General features: G+C 41.9%; 1 protein-coding gene across 1 annotated transcript in view; it reads right to left on the reverse strand.

Annotated features, from left to right (window-relative positions):
* The window catches only part of SLC25A16 (solute carrier family 25 member 16), a 64611-nt gene that overhangs the window by 10202 nt on the left and 30773 nt on the right, over positions 1 to 23636 (reverse strand). The window contains exons 3-6 of the mRNA XM_002718453.5: positions 21065 to 21198; positions 17887 to 17950; positions 16799 to 16920; positions 16479 to 16545 (exon numbers count right to left, since the gene is read on the reverse strand). Of these exons, the coding sequence (XP_002718499.1) occupies positions 16479 to 16545; positions 16799 to 16920; positions 17887 to 17950; positions 21065 to 21198 (387 nt within the window). The remainder of the gene's footprint in view (positions 1 to 16478; positions 16546 to 16798; positions 16921 to 17886; positions 17951 to 21064; positions 21199 to 23636) is intronic.

Raw genomic sequence — 23636 nt, forward strand, 5'->3', positions numbered from 1 at the left:
AGAAAGAAAATTAAGAATGGAATTCAAGAATCCTATTAAGGAAGCAGTACTCAAGATATCTCTGTATATACTAAATTGAAAAAGCATATTTGAGGGGCCAGCACTGTGGCTCAGCAGACTGAGCATCCACCTACTGCACTGGCATCACACACGGGCTTTGGTTTGAGTTCCGGCTACTCCACTTCTAAACCAGCTCCCTGCTAATGTGCCTGGGAAAGCAGAGGAGGCTGGCCCAAGTTCTTCCTAAATCCATTCAGAGACCAAGAAGAAGCTCCTGGCTCCTGGCTTCGGTTGAGCCCAGCTCTAGCTGTTGCAGCCATTTGGGGAGTGAACCAGTGGATGGAAAACCTTTCTCTCTGTCTCTCCCTCTCTCTGTCTATAACTCTGCCTCTCAAATAAGTAAATATTTTTAAAAAGATAAAATAAAAAATGTATTTGAAAAAATATTTGACACTGAAGAATAAGAACTAACAAATACGCAGTCTAGGATAATGCCTCAATATATACACTTACGCTTCACACAAATTACAATCTGACATCTTGAAATGATACTTCTTTAATATTTTAAGAAAATATTTATTTGAAAGACAGAGTAACAGACAGAAAGGGAGACATGGGAAAGAGAGAGATCTTCTATTGGCTGGTTCATTCTTCAAATGCCCGCAACAGCAAGACTCAGCCAGGCTGAACCTATGAGCCAAGAACTCCATCTGGGTTTCCCTTGTGGATGGCAGGAGCCCAACTACTTGGGCCTCCATTTGCTGCCTCCCAGCACATTAACAGAAAGCTAGATGAGAAGCAGAGCAGTCAGGATGTAAACTGGCACTATGAAATGGGATGCCAGTAGCACAAGTAGCTGCTTAATCCATTGAGACTCAAAGCCCTCCCCTATACAATTTTGGAATATTCATATACTTTTAAAAAACTTTTTAAAAGATTTGTTTATTTGAAAGGCAGAGTAACAGAGAAGCAGAGGCAGAGAGAGAGAGAGAGGCCTTTCATCTGCTGGTTCATTCCCCAAATGGTCGCAATGGCTGGAGCTGGGCCAATCTGAAGCCAGGAGCCAGGAGCTTCTTCCAGGTCTCCCACATGGTTTTAAGGGCCCAAGCACTTGGGTCATCTTCCACTGCTTTACCAGGCCATAGAAGAGAGCTGGATCAGAAGTGGAGCAGCTGGGATTTGAACCGGTGCTCAAATGCGATGCCAGCACTGCAGGAGACCACAGCTTTACCCGCTATGCCACAGCACCGGCCCTTCATATACTTCTTTAAAAAAAAAAAAGATTTATTTAGAGGCTGGCACTATAGTGCAGTGAGTTAAAGTCCCAGCCTGCTGTGCCAGCATCCCATATAGGCAGTGGTTCCAGTCCCGCTGCTCCACTTCTAATCCAGCTCTCTGTTATGGCCTGGGAAAGCAGTGGAAGATGGCCCAAGTCCTTGGACCACTGCACCTACATGGGAGACCTGTAAGAAGCTCCTGGTTCCTGGCTTTGGATCGGCTCAACTCCGGCTGTTGTGGCCATCTGGGGAGTGAACCAGTGGATGGAAGACCTCTCTCTCTCTCTCTCTCCGCCTCTAACTCTGCCATTCAAATAATAAACAAATACATGTTTCTTATTATTTATATTTTTATTTTATTTTATATTATTATTTGAAAGGCAAAGTTACAGAAAGGCAGAGACTGAGGCAGAGAGAGAGAGATCTTTAACTGCTGGTTCACTCCCCAGATGGCCTTAATGGCCAGAACTGGGCTGATTTGAAGCCAGGAGCCAGGAGCTTCTTCTAGGTCTCCCACATAGGTACAGGGGCCCAAGGACTTGGACCATCTTCCACTGCCTTCCCAGGTGCATTAGCAGGGAGCTGGATCAGAAGTAGAGCAGCCGGGATGCAAACCACCACACATATGGGATGTTGGCACTATGGGCAGCAGCTTTACCTGCTACACCACAGCACCAGCCTCAGAATATTCATATACTTCTATATTTGTGAAGTCTAATAACTTAAATCTTTTTGAAAAGATTTATTTGAAAGGCAATTACACAGAGAAGTTGATTAATTGGTTTTCTATAGACTACTTTACTCCTCAAATGTCCTCAATAGAAGGGGTTGTGCCAAGTTGAACCCAGGAACCAGGAAATTCATCTGGGTCTCCCAAGTGGATGGCAGGGGTCCAAGCACTTGGGACATCTTCAGCTGCCTTCCCAGGTATATTAGCAGGGATCTTGGTTGGAAGCAGGTCAGCAAGGTCTTGAACCGGCGCTCATATGGGATGCCAGCATGACAGGCAGTGGTTTAACTCACTGTGCCACAACACCAGCCCATTTAATCATTTCTTTTTTATTTTTTAACTTATTTTTATCTTTATTTGAGAGTTAGACAAAGAGAGAATCCCCATCTGCTAGTTCACTCCTCAAAGGACCAGAACAATTGAAGTCGGGACAGGCCAAAGCTGGAAGTCAGGAACTCAATTTTAGTCTCCTACATGGGTGGCAGGGATGCAACCACTTCAGCCTTCACATCCCAGGGTTCACAGCCAGTAGGTACAGGTAGATATCAAACCCAGCAGTCTGGGATAGGAAGCAGACATCTCAACAGATAGGCCAAATGCCTACCCTAGACTTACATAAATTCATTTTGTTTTTATTTCACTTAAAGATTCATTTATTTACTTATTTGAAAGGTACAAGAGCACAGAGGTAGTGAGACAGAGAGACAGAGACAGAGAGACAGAGAGTTTCTATTTGGTGTCTCACTTTCCAAAATGTCTCAACAGCCAGGGTTGGGCCAGCCTGAAGGTAGGAGCTGGAACTGTGGTCTGGTCTCCCACGTGTATATTAGGGACCCAAGGCCTTGGGCCATCTTCCACTGCCTTCCCAGACACATTAGCAGGAAGCTAGATTGGAAGTGAAGGAGCCAGGACTTGAACTAGAGCTCCAATATAGGATGATGGCATCACAACCAGAGGCTTAACCTGCTGTGCCACAACAGCAGTCCCATGATAAGGAAATTAGTAGCCAATTAAACATTACTAGAGAAAAAATTTAAATATCTTCATGCTATGGAATGGCATTCAGTGTAACATGACACAATAAAAATGTTTGTGAAGAATATATAAAACTGAAAAATAGTTGGGAATTGGGGAAAGAAACTATATAACCTCCTATTACTATGCAATAAATATATTGTAAAAACTCTAAGAAGAGTAAGGAAAATACAGCAGATCTGAGAGTCCTGCTTCCAGCATAATGGGAGTCTAAGGAGTCTGAATGACTTTGCCATTGAAGAATAATTGCATTTACATCCAGCCTTACACAAAGGATAAGAAGGTCTCCAGGAATCACTCTAGTACCATCACCTCCCAAAAATATAAGCTGAGGCCTGAATGGGAGCTGTGTCCCGTGACACTAAGTTGGAAGGACTCTACACACAGATGCAGTAGCAGCAGGAGCACTGAGATGGACCCTGCCACTGGGCCTACCTAAGTCAGCACAGTTCCCAAGAGGAGCTCCCGGCAGAAGCTGAACAGAATGAATACTCTAGAAAAAACAATTCCCAATTTAGACCTCTAGAGTACTCAGAGATTAAGAACAAGCAAGGAGATTTTAATTAAAAAGCACCAGGCATAGGACAAAGCAAATAAATAAATATTTATGAAAGAGTAGGGGAAGAAGAATTCAGAAAAATAAATAAATAAGATTAGAAAGTCATAAAAAGAAAGATAAAATAAATGTAACACGTAGAAATCAAATAGTAAGATACAGAAATAAGCTCCAATAAACCAACAATCACAACAAACATTTAAGTGGACTAAATGAAAATCAAAAGATTTTTCAGATTGGATTTTTAAAAGTGGGTAGCTCCATGATATTATTACAAAAGAAACATCCAAAACATAAAAAACAAGGAAAAAAAAGGCAGAAAATAAAAGAATTAAAAAAAAATGAGGCCAGCACTGTGATCACTTGGTTAATCCTCCACCCGCAGCGCCAGCATCCCATATGGACACCGGGTTCTAGTCCCAGTTGCTCCTCTTCCAGTCCAGCTCTCTGCTGTGGCCTGGGAGGGCAGTGGAGGATGGCCCAATGCTTGGGCCCCTGCACCCGCATGGGAGACCAGGAAGAAGCACTTGGCTCCTGGCTTCGGATCGACGCAGCGCCAGCCATGGCAGCCATTTAGGGAGTGAACCAACAGAAGGAAGACCTTTCTGTCTGTCTCTCTCACTGTCTATAACTCTGTCAAAAATTTTTTTAAAAAAATAATAATAAAAAAAACCGGGTAGATACTAACTTGGATCTGGCCAAAAACTCATTATGAGATGAGAAAATTTGAACCATGACAGTATAAATGATATAAAGAAAATTTTAGCTTCATAATAGTATATGGTTATAGCTTTTAAAAAAAAGATTTATTTATTTACTTGAAAGTCAGAGTTACACAGAGAGAGAAGAGGCAGAGAGAGAGAGATCTTCCATCCACTGGTTCATGCCCCAATTGGCTGCAATGGGCGGACTACATCAATCAGAAGCCAGGAGCCAGGAGCTTCTTCCAGGCCTCCCATGTGGGTGCAGGCACCCAAGGACTCGGGCCATCTTCTACTGCTTTCCCAGGCCACAGAAGAGAGCTGGATTGGAAGTGGAGCAGCCAGGACTCAAAACGGCACCCATATGGGATGCCAGCACTACAGGCGGCAGCTTTACCCGCTAGCCACAGCGCCGGCCCCTGGTTATAGCTTTTAAAGAAGGATAGAGAACTAAATATGAAAATATTGTGGTAGAAGTAATCAAGTGAATTTACTTTAAAACAGTTTAGGATGGAGACAGATGAAGTAATTAGAGGAATAAAGGAAACAAAATTGGCCATTGTTGATGTTATATAGTAGGTAAATGGTGACTCATTGCATCACTGTTTGCACTTTTAAGTACATTTGAAATTTTCCAAAGATTCAGTAAAACTAAATAAAATAACCAACCTATAGAGTGCAGCTGAAGCAGTATCTAGAAAAAGTGCTTAAATTAGGGGGAAGAAAGGTTGAAAATTAATGAAGTACATACCCAAGTAAGAAACCAAAAGAATGAGCTGAAAGAAGGAATGAAGAAGAAAAATCAAGAAAATGAGAAATGAACAATTTGATCCTTTGCAAAAATTGATAATAAAACAAAAATGAAAAAAAGGATGACAACAGATAAAGCACTTATAAAAAGAAATGAATAAATAAGGAAAGCCATTTACCAAAAAATTTGGAGCTAATATAAAACATTCAAGGTTAAAGGGGTAAAAAGAGATATGAATTACAAAAAATGACTATCATAAAGAGAAAATCTGAATGGTCTCTTCAACTTGAGACATATGCAGGTAAACCTTCTAAAAACATTTAACAAAGTGAATCCAGCTGGATATTAAAAAAATCATTATATGCATAGCTTGGGTTGATTTCAAAATCATTTAACATTAGAATACCTATTAATATCACTCATCATATTAACAGATTAAAACAGAAAACTCATGATCATCTCAGTAACTACAGAAAATGGAATCTGATAAAATTCAATACAAATTCAAACAAAAATTCTTATGAGAATTTCCTTGGGCAGATAAACAGTATATGCTAAAAACTAAATCAGACATTATGCTAAATAAAGAAGTATTGGAAACATTCCTCTGAAGATCAACCATGAGCCAAAATGCTAATTATCATTATTTCTATTAATTGCTTCACTGTAGGTCCTTACGTAGTATCAGTAAGATAAGACACAAACACAACAAAATAAGGACTGGAATGGAAGTAATAAAAACATTATTATTTGTACAGGATGTGACTGTCTATATAGAAAACCCACCCAAAACACCTACAAGTAACATGGTGACTGGCTATAAGTAAATAGAAAATGATCAGGAAAAAAAATCATATAAAATTAAATCAAGCAGTCTAATTATCTAAAGGACACACAAAAAACCTAACAGTATCTACAAATATACTGAACTATATATATATATATATAGTTATATATATATGACTTGTCTGAAATTCAAAATGCCAAAAAGGGCTTTTGTACAACATCAAAAGGTAATTCTAAAACATTCATGGATGCAGAAATACCTACAGTCTTGACATTCCTGAAAAAAGAAACATAAGGGAGCAGGATTTGTCCAATCAAATATAAAGATTCATGACAAAACTGCACTGCACTTTTTTAAGTAGCACAGCAGAACACTGGGGAAAGGACAGACTAGTTAATGAATGGTACAAGTCTAGTAGTTTTCCTTAAGAAAGATAAAAAAAAGTTTCCAGAAAATTAGGGGCTTAAAGATAAAATGCTAAACTTTAAAATGCGTTTGAAGAAAATGTATTTCAGGGGCTGGCGCTGTGGTGTAGCAGGCAAAACCGCTGCCTGCAGTGCCAGCATCCCATATAGGCGCTGGTCCAAGTTCCACCTGCTCCACTTCCCATCCAGCTTTCTGCTATGGCCTGGGAAAGCAGTGGAAGATGGCCCAAGTGCTTGGGCCCCTGCACCCACGTGGGAGACCCAGAGGAAGCTCCTGGCTCCTGATTGGCGCAGCTCCAGCGATTATGGCCAACTGGGGAGTGAACCAGCAGATGGAAGACCTCTCTCTCTCTCTCTCTCTGCCTATCCTTCTCTCTCTGTGTAATTCTGATTTTCAAATAAATAATAAATAAATAAATCTTAAAAAATAAAATGTATTCAAACACAAAGAACACTATCCATAAAAGAATATATTGATAAGTTCACAGAAATTTGAATTTCTGAATTACTAGAAAAGGTAAAAATTTTTAGTAATAATAGCAAAAGGTAGGGAAGTGTGGAAGAACTACATATCTCATACATAGCAGGCAGACAGAACTATCTGGAAAGCAGTTTGGAAGTTCCCCATTAAGTTAAACATATACTTATTCCATCACCACAATTCTACTCCAGTATTTGCCCAAAAGATATAAAAATATATACCCACAAAAAGAATTTTATAAGAATGTTTATTGCAACTTTATTCAAAACATCCCTAAATTGTAAATAATCCAAATGTCCATCATCAGAATAGATAAACAAATATAGTATGCCCATACAATGAAATACTACTCAGCAATTAAAAAGGGAATGAAGTTCAAAACCACAAGATATACTTCATGTCCAGTGGCATAACCAAAAGACAGATAACAAGTGTCAGCAAAGACATGGAGAACTTGGAATTCTCATATATTGCTAACTGGAATTTAAAATGACAGTATCACTAGAAAAAGGTTTTGACACTAGGGAAAGGGGTTGGTGTTTCCTAAAAATATTAACCATAGTGACCATTTAATTCAGCAATAACATTCCTAAGTATAAAACCAAAAGAAATGAAAAAATAGGGGTGGGCATTGTGGAGCAGTGTAAAGCCAAGCCAGAATTTTGGATGCCTGTACTACAAATTGGAGTGCTTGAGTCCCATCTACTCTGTTTCCAATACAGCTCCCTGCTGATGAGCCTGGAAAGCAGCAAAATACCCCTGCCTCCCACATGGGTAACCTGGATGGAGTTCCTGCCATCTGGCTTCAACCTGGCCCCTAGTCCCAGCTGTTGCAGTCATATGAGGAGTGAGCCAGCAATGGAAGCTCTCTCTCTCTCTCTCTCTCTCTCTCTTTCTCTCTCTCTCTGCCTCTCTGCCTTTCAAGTAAATAAATAAATCAATTAAAAAATCAAATTGTACACTTACATGGGTAAATTTTATGATATGTAAACTGTATCTCAATAAAGCTGTTACCAAAAAAGGGAAGTAGAATTTCTCTGTTAATTAATGAAACCACAAAGACATCAAAAAGTCAAATAACAAACAAAGGAAAATCTCCAACATATGTAAGTAACAAGAGATTGTAATCAAATTATATAAGGAATTAATATAAATCAATAACAGAAAGGCTACTGAATAGGAAACTAGGTCAAACACATATAAAATTCACAGAAAAAGAAATGTATCTCCAGGCCAGAACTGTCACATAGAGGACAAAGCTGCCATCTGTGGCGCTGGCATCCCATATGGCTTTTTGAGTCCCAGCTGTTCCATTTCTGATCCAGCTCCCTGCAAATGTGCCTGGGATAGCAGCAGAATATGGCCCAGGTGTTTGACCCCCCTGCACCCACATGAGAGACCCAGAAGCTCCTGGCTCCTGGATTCAACGTGGTTTAGGCCTTGGGGAATGAACAAGATCTGTCTCTCACTCTCTCTCTGTCTCTGCCTTTCTAACACTGACTTTTTTTTTTTTTAAGCTTTATTTATTTATTTGAAAGTCAGAGTTACACAGAGGGAGGAGAGGCAGAGAGAGAGAGAGAGAGAGAGAGAGCGAAAGAAAGAGAGGTCTTCCATCCGATGGTCCACTCCCCAATTGGCTGCAACGACCGGAGCTGCACTGATCCAAAGCCAGGAGCCAGGAGCCTCTTCCTGGTCTCCCATGTGGGTGCAGGGGCCCAAGGACTTGGGACATCTTCCACTGCCTTCCCAGGCCACAGCAGAGAACTGGATCAGAAGTGGAGCAGCCAAGAGCTGAACTGGTGCCCATATGAGATGCCAGGGCTTCAGGCCAGGGCGTTAACTCACTGAGCCACAGTGCCAGCCCCACTAACACTGACTTTCAAAGGAATAAATAAATCTTAATATATATATATAATATATATTAAATCTTAAATATATATATATATAAACTGGAAAATAAAAATATCAAAAGTTGTTCAACCCCATTCGTAATCAGGGAAATAGAAAATAAGACCTCATAAATTTTTTTTTTTAAGATTCATTTATTTATTTGAAAGGTAAAGTTACAGAGAAGCAAAAGCAAGGCCGGCGCCGTGGCTCACTAGGCTAATCCTCCGCCTTGTGGCGCCGGCACACCGGGTTCTAGTCCCAGTCGGGGCGCCGGATTCTGTCCCGGTTGCCCCTCTTCCAGGCCAGCTCTCTGCTGTGGCCCGGGAGTGCAGTGGAGGATGGCCCAAGTGCTTGGGCCCTGCACCCCATGGGAAACCAGGAGAAGCACCTGGCTCCTGCCATCGGATCAGCGCGGTGCGCCGGCCGCAGCGGCCATTGGAGGGTGAACCAATGGCAAAGGAAGACCTTTCTCTCTGTCTCTCTCTCTCACTGTCCACTCTGCCTGTCAAAAAAAAAAAAAAAAAGAAAAAAAAAAGAAAAAGAAAAATCCAGAGAAGCAAAAGCAGATAGAGAGAGAGAGATCTTCCATCCATAGTGAGAGGGAGAGACAGTGAGAGGGGTCTTCCATCCACTGGTTCACTCCCCAAATGGCTGCAATGGCCATTACAAGCAAGGCTGATCCTAAGCCAGGAACCAGCAGCCAGGAGCTTTTCCCTGGTCTGCCATGTAGGTACAGAGGCCTAAGGACAATAATCTTCTGCTGCTTTCCCAGGTGCACTAACAGGGAGCTGGATCAGAGGTAGAGCAGCTGGGACTTGAACTAGTGCCCATATGGGATGCCGGAACTGCAGGCAGCGGCTTTTACCCACTATATCGTAGCACCGGCCCACTTACATTTTTACTTAATACAAATTGTTCAGCTCCAGCATCATCTTTTCTTTTTTTAAGATTTCTTTTTTATTTATTTGAAAGAGTTACAGGAGGGCCCGGCACCATGACTAACTTGGTTAATCCTCCGCCTGCAGTGCCAGCACCCCATATGGGCATTGGGTTCTAGTCCCAGTTGCTCCTCTTCCAGGCCAGCTCTCTGCTGTGGCCTGGGAGTGCAGTGGAGGATGGCCCAAGTGCTTGGGCCTTGCACCCACATGGGAGACTGGGAGGAAGCACCTGGCTCCTGGCTTTGGATCGGCGCAGTGCCAGCCGTAGCAGCCATTAGGGGAGTGAACCAACAGAAGGAAGACCTTTCTCTCTCTCTCTCTCTCTGTAACTCTACCTGTCAAATAAATAAATAAATAAATAATCTTCAAAAAATTTATGAAAGAGTTAAGGGGGGGGGGTCAGAGGAGAGGGAGAAATAGAGAGATCTTCCATCCACTAGTTCATGCCTCAAACAGAGGAAAGGGCTGAAGCAGGGCCAAGCTGAAGCCAGGAGCCAAGAGCTTCACCCAAGTCTCCCTAGTGAGTGCATGGGCATAAGGACTTGGGTCATCTGCTGCTGCTTTCCCAAGTGCATTAGCAGCGTGCTGGATAAGAAGTGGAGCAGCTGGGACTTGAACTGGTGCACATATGGGATGCCGGCATTGCATGTGGTAGGTTTACCTGCCACACAACAATGCTGTGCCATCCCCTCCCCCCACCTTTTTAAACATTTATTTATTTATTTATTTATTTGAAGGGAGTAGAGAGAAAGAGAGATCTTTATATGTTCCATCTGCTGGTTCACTCTCCAATTGGCCAAAATGGCCAGGACTGGTCCAAGCCAAAGCCAGGAGCCTGGAGCTCTACCTGGGTCTCCAATGTGGGAAGGGCCCAGTACTTAGGCCAATATCCATGACTTTCCCAGGCACATCAGCAGAGAGTTGGATCAGCAGCGGCACAGGCAGGACGTAAACCAATGCTCCAACATGGAATGCCAGTGCTGCAGGCAGTGACTTGACTTATTGTGCCACAACCCCAATCCCCATTGTAATCTTTTTAAAAAAAATATATTTACTTGAGAGACAGAGAAAGACAGAAACAGAGAAATGGAGTTCCCATCTGCTGTTTCACACTCCAAATAACCAAACTGGCCAGAAGGGTAGGGCAAAGCTGGGAGACAGGACACAGAAACTCAATCCTATTCCCCCAGATGAGTAGCAAGAACCCACCTACTTGTGCCATCATCTGTCTCCTAGGTTCCATCTCAGAAAGAAGCTAAAGTCAGGAGCCAAAGCTGAGAATCAAACCTAGGTATTCCAACGTGGGGGCACAGGTGTCCTAACCTAACAGCTAAGCCATACATCTACCCCATAAATTACTTTTCATACCAAATTTAAAAATCACAAATATTTAAAACTCATTTGGGGCCGGTACTTTGGCACAGTGGGTTAATTCTCCACCTGTGGCACAGGTATCCCAGATGGTACCAGTTCTACTCCCAGCTGCTCCTCTTCTGATCCAGCTCCTTGCTATTGCCTTAGAAAGCAGTGGAAGAGAACCCAGGCACTTGGGCTCCTGCACTCACATGGAAGACCCAGAAGAAGCTCCTGGTTCCTCACTTTGGAACAGCCCAGCTCCGGCCACTGGAACCATCTGGAGTGAACCAGAGGATGGAAGACCCCTCTCACTGTCTCTCCCTTTCACTATCTGTAACTCTCTCAAATAAATAAATATTTTTTAAAACTCATGTAATAAATATCAATGGGATTTTTTAGCCACTGCTGGTGGAAATATAAAAGATACAACCATTTTCAATTATTTTGATCTCATTTGATAAAACTCAGTATACATGACTTAAGACTCAGAAATTCTGGTCCTAGATATATCCTCCAGAAATAAACTCTTTAACCAGATGACCACTGGAGAAATAAATGAATGGTTATACACAACATGGATAAATCTTTGAAATATAATGAATCTGAGAAACAAACAAAAAAAAAGTATTGATACTCCCATCCCACAGAAAAAACTAAGCAATAAAAAAAGAACAAACCATTGACATAAACTACATGGATGAATCCTCGGGGCTTAATGGTGAGTGGAAAAAGAGCCAATCCCCCAAAGGTCACATACTGTATGATACCATTTATATAAACTTTTTTTTTTTTTTTTTTTTGACAGGCAGAGTTAGACAGTGAGAGAGAGAGACAGAGAGAAAGGTCTTCCTTTCCCGTTGGTTCACCCCCCAAATGGCTGCTGTGGCCGGCGTGCTGCAGCCAGCGCACTGCACCAATCCGAAGCCAGGAGCCAGGTGCCTCTTCCTGGTCTTCCATGCAGGTGCAGGGCCAAGGACTTGGGTCATCCTCCACTGCCTTCCCGGGCCACATCAGAGAACTGGACTGGAAGAGGAGCAACCGGGACAGAATCTGGCGCCCCAACAGGGACTAGAACCTAGGGTGCCGGTGCCGCAGGCGGAGAATTATCCAAATGAGCTGCGGCGCCGGCCCATTTATATAAACTCTTGAAGTGAAGCATTATATATAGAACTGAAAAAACAGATCAGCACTTGCCAAGAGTTAGGGAAGGGGATGGGGAGGAAGTGCCTGTGACAGTCAGCAGGATGCATGCTTGGGTGATGGACCTATCTTGTATCTTAACTATATTCATGTCAGTATCCTTGTTGTGAGTTTGTACTACAGTTTTGGAAGACATTATTACTGCAGAAACTGGGTAAACGGTATAAGGGAATCTCTGTATTATTATTTTCTCCCCAAATAAACCTTTAATTTAATGAGTATAAATTTCATAAGTACAACTTTAGGAATATAGTGATTTTTCCCACCAAACCCACCCTCCCACCCCCACTCCCACCCAACCCCCTCCTCCCTCTCCCATTCCCATTCTCCATTAAGATTCATTTTCAATTAACTTTATACACAGAAGACCAACTCTATACTAAGTTCGCACACACACACAAAAGGAAAAACTGTTTGAGAACAAGTTTTACAGTTAACTCTCATAATACAACTCATTGAGGACAGAGGTTCTGCATGGTAAGTAAGAGCACAGTGACTCCTATTGTTAATTTAACAATTAACAATCTTATGTATGACATCAATAATCACCCAAGGCTCTTGACATGAGCTGCAAAGGCTATGGGAGCCTTTTGAATGCACAATTTCTGTTAGTATTTACACAAGGCCTTAAGCAAAGTGGAAGTTTTCTCCTCCCTTCAGGGACAAGCACATCCTTCTTTGATGGCTGCTTCTTTCCACTGGAATCTCACTCACAGAGATCCTTCATGTAGGACATTTTTTGCTGCAGTGTCTTGGCTTTCCATGCCTGAAATTCTCTCATGGGCTTTTCAACCAGGCCAGAATGTCTTAAGGGCTGTTCTGAGGTCAGAGTGCTATTTAAAGCAATTGTCATTCTATGAGTCTGCTGTATGGACTGCTCTCCATGTTGGAGCATTCTCTCCTTTAACTCTATTTATTATTATTGCCAAACATTTGATCTTATTTATATGATCCCTTTAACACTTAATCCTATCTATACGATCACTTTAACACTTAAGATGGCATTTTTACCACCCAGCTTAATGGGATTTGGGGTCCCATGGCAAGTTTTTAAACAGTATCCTTAGACATATGAGGGAATGTATGCAGAACTATGCTATTTTACAATTACAAACTTTCTTCTCCCTCTCTTATTCACATATGATTAACTCTATGTTAAGAAGGGAATTCAACAAATAGTATGAAAAAGAAAAAAAAAGTTTATAAACAGCTGAGACAAGGGCTGTTCAAGTAATTGTTTCTCAAAGTGTCAATTTCCCTTCTACAGATTTCCTTCTAGGTGCTCTTTTATCACATATCAGGGAGGACATATGATATTTGTCCCTTTAGGACTGGTTTATTTCACTAAATGTGATGTTTTTCAGATATCTCCATTTTGTTGCAAATGATCAGGTTTCATTTTTTCTACCACTTTGTAGTATTCCATAGTGTATATATCACATAGTTTCTTTACCCAGTCTTCAGTTGATGGACATTTAGGTTGATTCCATGTCTTAGCTATTGTGAATAGAGCTGAAATAAACATGGGGGTCAGATAACTCCTTTATTTGCTAATTTCATTTCCCTTGGGTAAATTCCCAGGAGTGGAATGGCTAGGTCATATGGCAGGGCTATAATCAGATTTCTGAGGTATCTCCATACTCTCTTCCATAGTGGCTGTACCAGTTTACATTCCCATAAACAGTGGATTAGGGTACCTGTTTCCCCACATCCTGGCCAGCATTTGTTGTTTGTTGATTTATTTTAAGCCACTCTAACTGGGGTTGGTGAAACGTCATTGTGGTTTTGATTTGCATTTCTAGTGATCCCAAACTTTTTTCATGTGTCTATTGGCCATTTGGATTTCCTCCTCTGAAAAATGTTTGTTTAAGTCCTTTGCCCATTTCTTAACTGGGTTGTTTGTTTTGTTGTTGTGGCATTTATTGATCTCTTTGTAGATTCTGGTTATTAATCTTTTATCAGTTGCATAGTTTGCAAATAATTCCCTGTATTCTGTCAGTTGCCTCTTAACTTTCCTGAGTGTTAATTTAGCCATACAGAAGCTTCTCAATTTGGTGGAATCCAAAAAATTTGTCAATTTTGGCTTTTATTGCCTGTACCTCTGGGTTTTTTTTTTTTTTTCAAGAACTCTTTGCCTGTGCCAATGTCTTGCAGCGTTTCCCTAACATTCTCTAATAATCTGATGGTATCAGGTCATAGATTTAGGTCTTTAATCCATTTTGAATGGATTTTTGTAAGGTGTAAGTTAGGAGTCCTACTTCATACTTCTGCATGTGGAAATCCAGTTTTCCCAGCAACATTTATTGAAGAGACTGTCCTTGCTCCAGGGATTGGTTTTAGCTCCTTGGCCAAATAAATTGGTTGTAGATGCTTGGATTGATTTCTAGCATCCCCATTCTGTTCCATTGGTCTATCCATTTGTTTTTGTAGCACTATCAGGCTGCTTTGATTATAACTGCCTTGTAGTATGTCTTGAGATCCAAAAAACTCCACGAAGAGACTACTGGAACTCACAGAAGAGTTTGGTAAAGTAGAAGGATATAAAATCAGTACACAAAAACCAACAGCCTTTGTATACACAGACAATACCACAGCTGAGAAAGAACTTCTAAGATCAATCCTATTCACAATAGCTACAAAAAAAATCAAATACCTTGGAATAAATTTACCCAAGCATGTCGAAGATCTCTATGATGAGAATTAGAAAACATTAAAGAAAGTAATAGAAGAAGATTCAAAAAAATGGAAAAATCATCCATGTTCATGGATTGGAAGAAACAGCGTCATCAAAAATGTCCATTCTTCCAAAAGCAATTTACAGATTCAATGTGATACCAATCAAAATACCAAAGACATTCTTCTCAGATATAGAAAAAATGATGCTGAAATTTATACGGAAACACAAAAGACCTCAAATAGCTACAGCAATCTTATACAACAAAAACAAAGCCACAGTCATGAGCACCCAGACTCAGGAGTCTCTGCTTGGCTGGTTGCTGGGTGTAGACATAAACTGACACAGCTGTTATATATGTCCAAAGTGGTGCCTGTTATAAGCTTGTTACAGGATGTTGTTGCAGGTTGACTGGGGAGAGAGAAACGTGCCCCCGTTTGTGTTTTCTCCTCTAGTTTGGCAGGTACACTATCCTTCATGGGGCTCCAAGCCAGATTCTCTCTAGGCTCTTCCTGCAGCTTTTTCACCAGTGGCTTGGTCTCACCTCATTCTCCAACACTGGTGTGGAGGCTCTTGGCTGCTGGGGTCCTGAGTTGTGCATGTCCACGTCCTCCGTGTAGGTGCACTGTGTCCCTCTAATTTGTGTAGTTTCTTCTGCTGTTTTCTCTAACTCTTCCCTGAGACTGCACTCTTTCCACTTTTTTAAACTATCTTTTCGTGGATTAGAGCAGTAAGCTCCCTCCCTGCTCCGCAATCTTAATCCAATCTCCTCTGTATTATTTTTTATAAATGGATGTATATTCAAAATTATCTCAAAATGAATAGTTAAAAAAAACAGGAATGTAAACAAGATATCCATGGAGACTGACTGCAGGATGATAAGAATCCTTATTTTTTTTGTTTATATTTTTCTTTATTTCCTAACTTCACATTATGAAAATATTCACTATTTATAGGAAAATCTTTTTCCTGTTTGAGGAAAAATACACTTCTTAATTCTTATTTCTAATTAACACACTCAAAAATACTGAATCCTTAGCATTCATCTAACCTGAGTATGTATAAACGCAACACCACAACTGGCTCATATATGAAGGAAAATATGTAAAAGTGTATTTCTATTCATTATATGTTAATAGTTATATTCACATATATATTATTGACCACATACAGACCATAATTTTCAAAATTTCTTGAGTAAAAGTACTTTCCAGATAGCATCTTTTCTTTTCTTTTTTTTTTTTTTTTTTTTTTTTTTGACAGGCAGAGTGGACAGTGAGAGAGAGACAGAGAGAGAAAGGTCTTCCTTTTTGCCGTTGGTTCACCCTCCAATGGCCGCCGCTGCAGCCGGCGCACCGCGCTGATCCTGGCAGGAGCCAGGAGCCAGGTGCTTTTCCTGGTCTCCCATGGGGTGCAGGGCCCAAGCACCTGGGCCATCCTCCACTGCACTCCCTGGCCATAGCAGAGAGCTGGCCTGGAAGAGGGGCAACCGGGACAGAATCCGGCGCCCCAACCGGGACTCGAACCCGGTGTGCCGGCGCCGCAAGGTGGAGGATTAGCCTATTGAGCCACGGCGCCGGCTCAGATAGCATCTTTTCATGTAACCATTTCAGAAGAAAACTGGTGACATTCTTTAAATGTACACACAATTACAATTCTGCTCAATTTGAAACATACCTGCATATGGAGCCATTCCTAATAAGGTAGGCATGAGACCTCTGTAAAATCCAAGGAAACCACCTTCCTTTCAAGTGAAGGAAAATTTGAAGTGAGATTACACTATGTTCATTATGATAAACATCAAAGAACAAATGTACACATTATCATGAAATCAATATTCTGGAAACCACCCTCCGAAACACAAAGATACATTTTCATAATTATTATCAATATCAATAGTTATAACTAAGAGAATAATCACTTAGAAAAAAATTTAGAATATTTTCCTAAATATAAAATGACATGTTATAAATGAGAAAAGCAAACATAATATATACCTTTGCATAAATTGTTTTGAATGCATGAATAATTCCTTTATAAGTATGTTCTCCTTTCACCTGGAATGCTAGGCGTACTCTCACCATATCAAGAGGGTATGTACAGATAACTGCAGTCATACCTAAAAACAAAGTAGAAACTTAAATGTAAACAATAATTTGGCAAGGGCAAGCACTGTGGCACAGCAGGCTAAAGCACTGCATCCCGTATGAGTGACAGCTCAAGTCCTGCCTGCTTTGCTGCTGATCCAGCTTCCTACTCATGTGCCTGGGAAAGCAGTGGAAGATGGCCAAGTCCTTGTGCCCCTGCCACTCATGTGGGGGATCTGGATGGAGCTCCAGGCTCCTGGCTCGGCTTGACTCAGCCCTAACTGTTGAGGCCATCTGGGGAATGAACCAAGAGACGGAAGATCACGTTCTTTCTGTCTGTCCCTCATGTTGTCACTCTATCTTTCAAATAAATAAATCTAAAGAAAATTTTCTCAGAGAAAAAAGACAAATTTCCACAAGTAGAATTGTCAAAAGCACTGTATGCTTTTCATATAGCCATATATTTAGACTATTCCTTACGATCCACTGTAAAATACTTTTTAAGTTGGGATATTAATGATTTCTTGTACAAGTATGACTAAGAACAGAAAGATAACAAATGTGTGGCGTGCTATGTAGTCAATGTCACACATATTACCTAAACCAAATTAAGTATTTCCATAGAAAATCAATGTCAGAGGGGCTGGCAATGTGGTAGAACAGGTTAAGCTGCTGCCTGCAACACTGAATACCACATGGGCACCAGTTTGAGTTCCAGCTGCTCCACTTCTGATCCAGCTCCCTGCTAATGGCCTCGGAAAGCAGTAGAGGATGACCCAAGTCCTTGGGCCCCCAAACCCGTGTTGGAGATCAGAATAAAGCTCCTGGCTTCAGCCTGGCCACTGCAACCACTTAGGGAATGAACCAGCAGATAGTAGATCTCTGTCTCTCCTTCTCACCTTCTCTCTCTTTAACTCTGATTTTCTAATAAATAAAATAAATCTGAAAAAAATAAAATAAAATCAATGTCAGAAGCAAAATATACCTATTCCTCTTACCTGCCATAGATCCAGCCAGTAATCTGTGCACATGACCAGAAACTCCCAGCTTTGTAGTAATTAACTAGAAATCGAAAACACTGAATTAAACAAGGTATTTTTTAAATGCTGCCCGTTCACTGTTTAATAATGATGACTAACTTCAAAAGGGTTGCTAGACTAGTAAAAAGCAACTTAATAAAGTTAACGAAATGAGCACAATTATACAAATCTGGGCAGTATTGTATTACATCCGAACAAGGTCTTTCCTCTGTTGTCACCATTCTATTCTTTGTCCTTTTGCACAAGCAATCTAGCTTAGAACTGTAAAATAGGAAATACATAATACTATATATTACTGAGCACAAACCTGAAAGGTTGTGAGTGGGCATAGTAGGAGTAAGATGCTACTACAGGAATGCAACAACGAAGTCTTGATATACTAATGGCATCAACTCTTAATGCCTAGCTTTAAAAGCTGTTCACACCCCTATCATTTAGGTTTCATTCTTAAGACACCCTTTGAAACTTACAGTTCCTAGTTCTTGTGTTAAGATAATGTCAGAGGGGCAGGTGTTTTGGCACAGTGGGTTAAGCCCTGGCTTACAACACCTGCATCCCACATGAGAGTGCAGCTCTGAGATCGGGATATACTGCTTCTGACACAGCTTACTGAAACTACCCCTAGAAAGGCCACAGAAGATAGCCCAAGTAGTTGGCTTCTTGCCACCCATGTGGAACACCCAGGTAAAGCTGCTGGCTCCTAGCTTCAGCCTGGCTCAGCTCAAGCTGTTAAAAGGCATTTGGGGAGTGAACCAGCACATGAAGATCTTTCTCTCTCAATCTTCCTCTGTCACTCCCTCTGTTGGTCTCTCTCTTTAAATTAAAAAAAAAAAAAAAAAAAAAGAATCTTTAAAAAGAAAAAAGATAATGTTTGAGGGGATAAACTCACTCAGGAACAGAAGGAAACTTAATAAGTTGGTTAGGAATAGCTATTATATTACTCCAAAATATACTTTTACAATATGATCTCACAATTTCATTTAATAAGCAAAACAAGGCCGGCGCCGCGGCTCAATAGGCTAATCCTCCGCCTAGCGGCGCCGGCACACCAGGTTCTTGTCCCGGTCGGGGTGCCGGATTCTGTCCCGATTGCCCCTCTTCCAGGCCAGCTCTCTGCTGTGGCCAGGGAGTGCAGTGGAGGATGGCCCAAGGGCTTGGGCCCTGCACCCCATGGGAGACCAGGAGAAGCACCTAGCTCCTGGCTTCGGATCAGCGCGATGCGCCGGCCGCAGTGCACCGGCCGCGGCGGCCATTGGAGGGTGAACCAACAGCAAAAGGAAGACCTTTCTCTCTGTCTCTCTCTCTCCCACTGTCTACTCTGCCTTTCAAAAATAATAATAATAAGCAAAACAAAAGACACAGTGTTCCTTTCCTAAAATTGAGAAACAAGGAGTATTAAAAAGCAGTTGAGGGGCCGGCGCCACAGTTCAATAGGCTAATCCTGCGCCTGCGGCGCCGGCACACCGGGTTCTAGTCCCGGTCGGGGCGCTGGATTCTGTCCTGGTAGCTCCTCTTCCAGCACAGCTCTCTGCTGTGGCCCAGGAGTGCAGTGGAGGATGGCCCAGGTGCTTGGGCCCTGCACCCACATGAGAGACCACGAGGAAGCACCTGGCTCATGGCTTCAGATCAGCGCGATGCGCCGGCCGCAGCGTGCCGGCTGCAGCGGCCACTGGGGGGTGAACCAACGGCAAAAGTTAGACCTTTCTCTCTGTCTCTCTCTCTCACTGTCCACTCTGTCAAAAAAAAAAAAAAAAAAAAAAAAAAAAAAAAAAAGCAGTTGAGGGGCTGGTGCTGTGGTGTCACAGGGTAAAGACACTACCTGAAGCGCCGGCATCCCATATGGGCACCAGTTCAAGTCTCAGCTGCTCCACTTCCGACCCAGCTCTCTGCTACAGCCTTGAAAAGCAGTGGAGGATGGCCCAAGTCTTTTGGCCCCTGCACCCGCGTGGGAGACCCAGAAAAAGCTCCTGGCTTCAAATTGGCTCAGCTCTGGGCAGTGCAGCCATCTGGGGGAGTGAACCAGCACATGGAAGACTTCTCTCTCCCTCTCTACCTCTAGAGCCTCTCTGTGACTCTGCTTTTCAAATAAATAAATAAATATTTAAAAAAATAATAAAAGCAATTGAGGGGCCAGTACTGTGCATGGCAGGTAAAGCTGCCACCTGCAGTGCCAGCATGCCAAATGGGCACCAGTTCGAGTCCCGGTTGCTCCACTTCCAATCCAGCTCTCTGCTGTGGCCTGGGAAAGCAGTAGAAGATGGTCAGAGTCCTTGGGCCCCTGCATCTGCATAGGAGATCTGAAGAAAGAAACTCCTGGCTCAGCCGGCGCCGCGGCTCACTAGGCTAATCCTCTGTCTAGCGGCACCGGCACGCCGGGTTCTAGTCCTGGTCGGGGCGCCGGATTCTGTCCCGGTTGCCCCTCTTCCAGGCCAGCTCTCTGCTGTGGCCAGGGAGTGCAGTGGAGGATGGCCCAGGTGCTTGGGCCCTGCACCCCATGGGAGACCAGGAAAAGCACCTGGCTCCTGGCTCCTGCCATCAGATCAGCGCGGTGCGCCGGCCGCAGCGCGCCGGCCGCGGTGGCCATTGGAGGGTGAACCAACGGCAAAAGGAAGACCTTTATCTCTGTCTCTCTCTCTCTCACTGTCCACTCTGCCTGTCAAAAAAAAAAAAAAAAAAAAAGAAAGAAAGAAAAAAAAGAAACTCCTGGCTCCTGGCTTTCTACTGACCCAACTCCGGCCATTGTGGTCATTTGGGGAGTGAACTAGTGGATGGAAGACCTCTCTCTCTGCCTCTCCTTCTGTTACTGTGTAACTCTGACTTTCAAATAAATCTTAAAAAAATTTATATTTTATGTATTTATCTTTATCTTATTGAAATATATTTTGTCTTTTTTTCCTAAGCATGAACAAAAAACATTTACTCACGAATGACTAACGATTTTGGAATAAGTAACTCTAAAACCCAAACTATACTAAAAATTTAAGCTCCTTCAAATCTTACTCCTTAACGAAGCCATTACTTTATTCATTTATTCAAAGTATCTTTAAAGTTCAGAGGAGATGCCTGGTAAATCAGCATCATATTTAAAAAAAAAAAAGAAAGAAAGAAAGAGACAGAAACAGAAAAGTTCACCCACTGTTTTATAATGCTCAAATGCCATGAACTGGATTGCGCCATAGGGAAAGATTCGAATCATCATGGCACCATTTCCTTTATACAATCCCAGGAATCCTTCCTTTTGGGGAACAGCACGCAATGCAGAAAATACTCCTATTTTAAGAAAGATTTAAGAAGAAAAATACTATTAAGATGCAGAAAACTATCTAAATTCAAATTGTCCTTGCAATCACCAACAAAGATTACTATGCTATCATTCATGATATAATTTTGCCATAGAAATTACATAAATAGTAAATGTTCTATAATAAACTTACTTAAAAGATAACACATATCCAAATTATATAAGTATACCTCATATAAAAATATAAAACCTGGGGCCAGCATGCCAGTGTAGTTTATGCTGCAGCTTTCAATACTGGCATACCAAATTGGGGTGCCAGTTCAAGTCTGGCTGCTCTGCTTCTCATCTGCCTTCCTGCTAATGAACCTGGAAAAGCGGCAGAAAATGGCCCAAGTACTTGGTTGCTTTGCTCCTGATCCAGCTTCCTACTAATGCACCTGAGAGAACAGCAGAAGATGGTTCAAGTACTTGGGCCCCTGCTACCCACATGGGAGACCAGGATGGAGCTCCTGGCTCCTGGCTTCTGATTTCAGTCTGGCCTAGCCCCAGAGGTTGTGATCAATTGTGGAGTGAACCAGCAGATAAATCTTTTTCAAGGATCTCTGTCATGGTTCAGCAGGTTAAGCCACCACCTACAAGTGGCTGTCATCCCATATGGGTGCTGATTCGAGTCCTCACTGCTCCATTTCCAACCCAGCTCCTTGCTAACACACCTGAAAAGCAGTAGAAGATGGACCAAGAGTTTGGGCCCCTGCCACCTATGTGGAATATCCAGATGGAGTTCCAGGCTTCTGGCTTTAGTCTGGCCCACCCCAGCTGTTACAGCCATTGGGGAGTAAAGCAGCAGATGGAAGATCTCTTTCTCTCTCTTCCTCTGTGTTTTTTTTTTTTTCTTTTTCTCTCTCTCTGCAACTCTGCCTTTCAAGCAAATAAATCAATCTTTAAAAACAAACAAAAAACAAAACCTCTGAAGCCAGCACTGTGGCAATGTAGGTTAAGCCTCTGCGGCACTACATACCACATGGGTGCCAGTTCAAGTCCTGGCTGCTCCACTTCAATCTATTTCCTTGCTAAAGGCCAGGGAAAGCAAAAGAAGATGGTCCAGGAGCTTGGGCCCATGCACCCAAGTGGGAGACCGGGAAGAAGCTCCTAGCTCCTGACTTCAGCCTGGCTGAGCTCCAGCTATAGCAGCCATCGGGGGAGTAAACTAGTGAACAGAAGATCTCTCAGTCTCTGTCTCTCCCTCTCTCTCTGTAACTCTGCCTTCTGAATAAAACAAACAAACCTTAAAAAAAAAAAAGCTCCTTCTCTGTCACTCTGCCTTTCAAAAAATAAACTTTTACTTATTAAGATATGGCAGCAAGAACGGCTATAATACAGTCAACTATATTTGTAATTACAACAAATTATAGTGAACTACAGTAACCTAAAAATAATAGTAACTGAAATACATTCTACTGTAAAAATGTTTAAATATATATATATTTAAATATATATATATATATATATATATATATATATATATATTTCAAAGTCCAGAAACTGCCTTGAAGATGATCAACTCTACCTGGAAAAATGAAGGCAGGTTTCTCAGACTGATCCAGGTCATGTGTGTTATTCATTTACATAAGAAAACTGTTAAACAAGTAAATAACTTTTTAATTGAATTTTTATTTATTTTCATTTTATTTGTAGGAGAGAGAGACAGAAAGATAGAGATATTCCATCTACTAGTTCACTCCTCAAATAGTCCCAACAGCCAGGGCTAGCCCAGGCTGAAGCCCAGAATACAAAGAGGTCTCTCTCATGAGTAGCAGGGATCCAAGCACCTAAGGGATCATCTACTGTTTTCCAGGCGTATATTGGCTGGAACCAGGCACTCCTACGAAAGCAGATCCCAAACACTAGCCCCAAGACCATCTACTAAAACTATTTAAATGTGGGGCATTGACTAAAGGGCAGGTGGTTTATATGATGTGGACAGTTTAGAAGGAATTGAGATTATTTTTGAATCTCATGAGGATATGTCATTCCTGAAGTCTTTTATGCTAACAGCCAATGGATCAAAGGTAGAGGCTTGATCTAATTATGACCTAATATATGAGCCTGGTGGAACGTTCCCTCAGAACATGATTCCCTTAAGATGGTTACTTACATAAACTGGGTCTTGCATCTCTCTCTGTTTTCTGGCTCACCATATTATCATTAATCTGCTCACTCTCCACCACTGCCAGCCTCCACCAGATACCAGACTAACAGTGACACCAATCTTTTTTTCTTTTAAGGATTTTTTTTTTTTTGAAAGTCAGAGTTACAGAGAGGGAGAGATATAGAGACCTTCCATCTGGTTCCCTCCCCAGAGGGCCACAGTAGACAGGACTGGACCAGGCCAAAACCAGGAGCCAGGAGCTTCATCCAGTTCTCCTAAGTAGAGTAACTCAATCTTAAACTGTGAACTTCTAAACTG

This window comes from Oryctolagus cuniculus, chromosome 15 (assembly GCF_964237555.1).
Source record: "Oryctolagus cuniculus chromosome 15, mOryCun1.1, whole genome shotgun sequence".
Lineage (NCBI taxonomy): Eukaryota > Metazoa > Chordata > Mammalia > Lagomorpha > Leporidae > Oryctolagus > Oryctolagus cuniculus.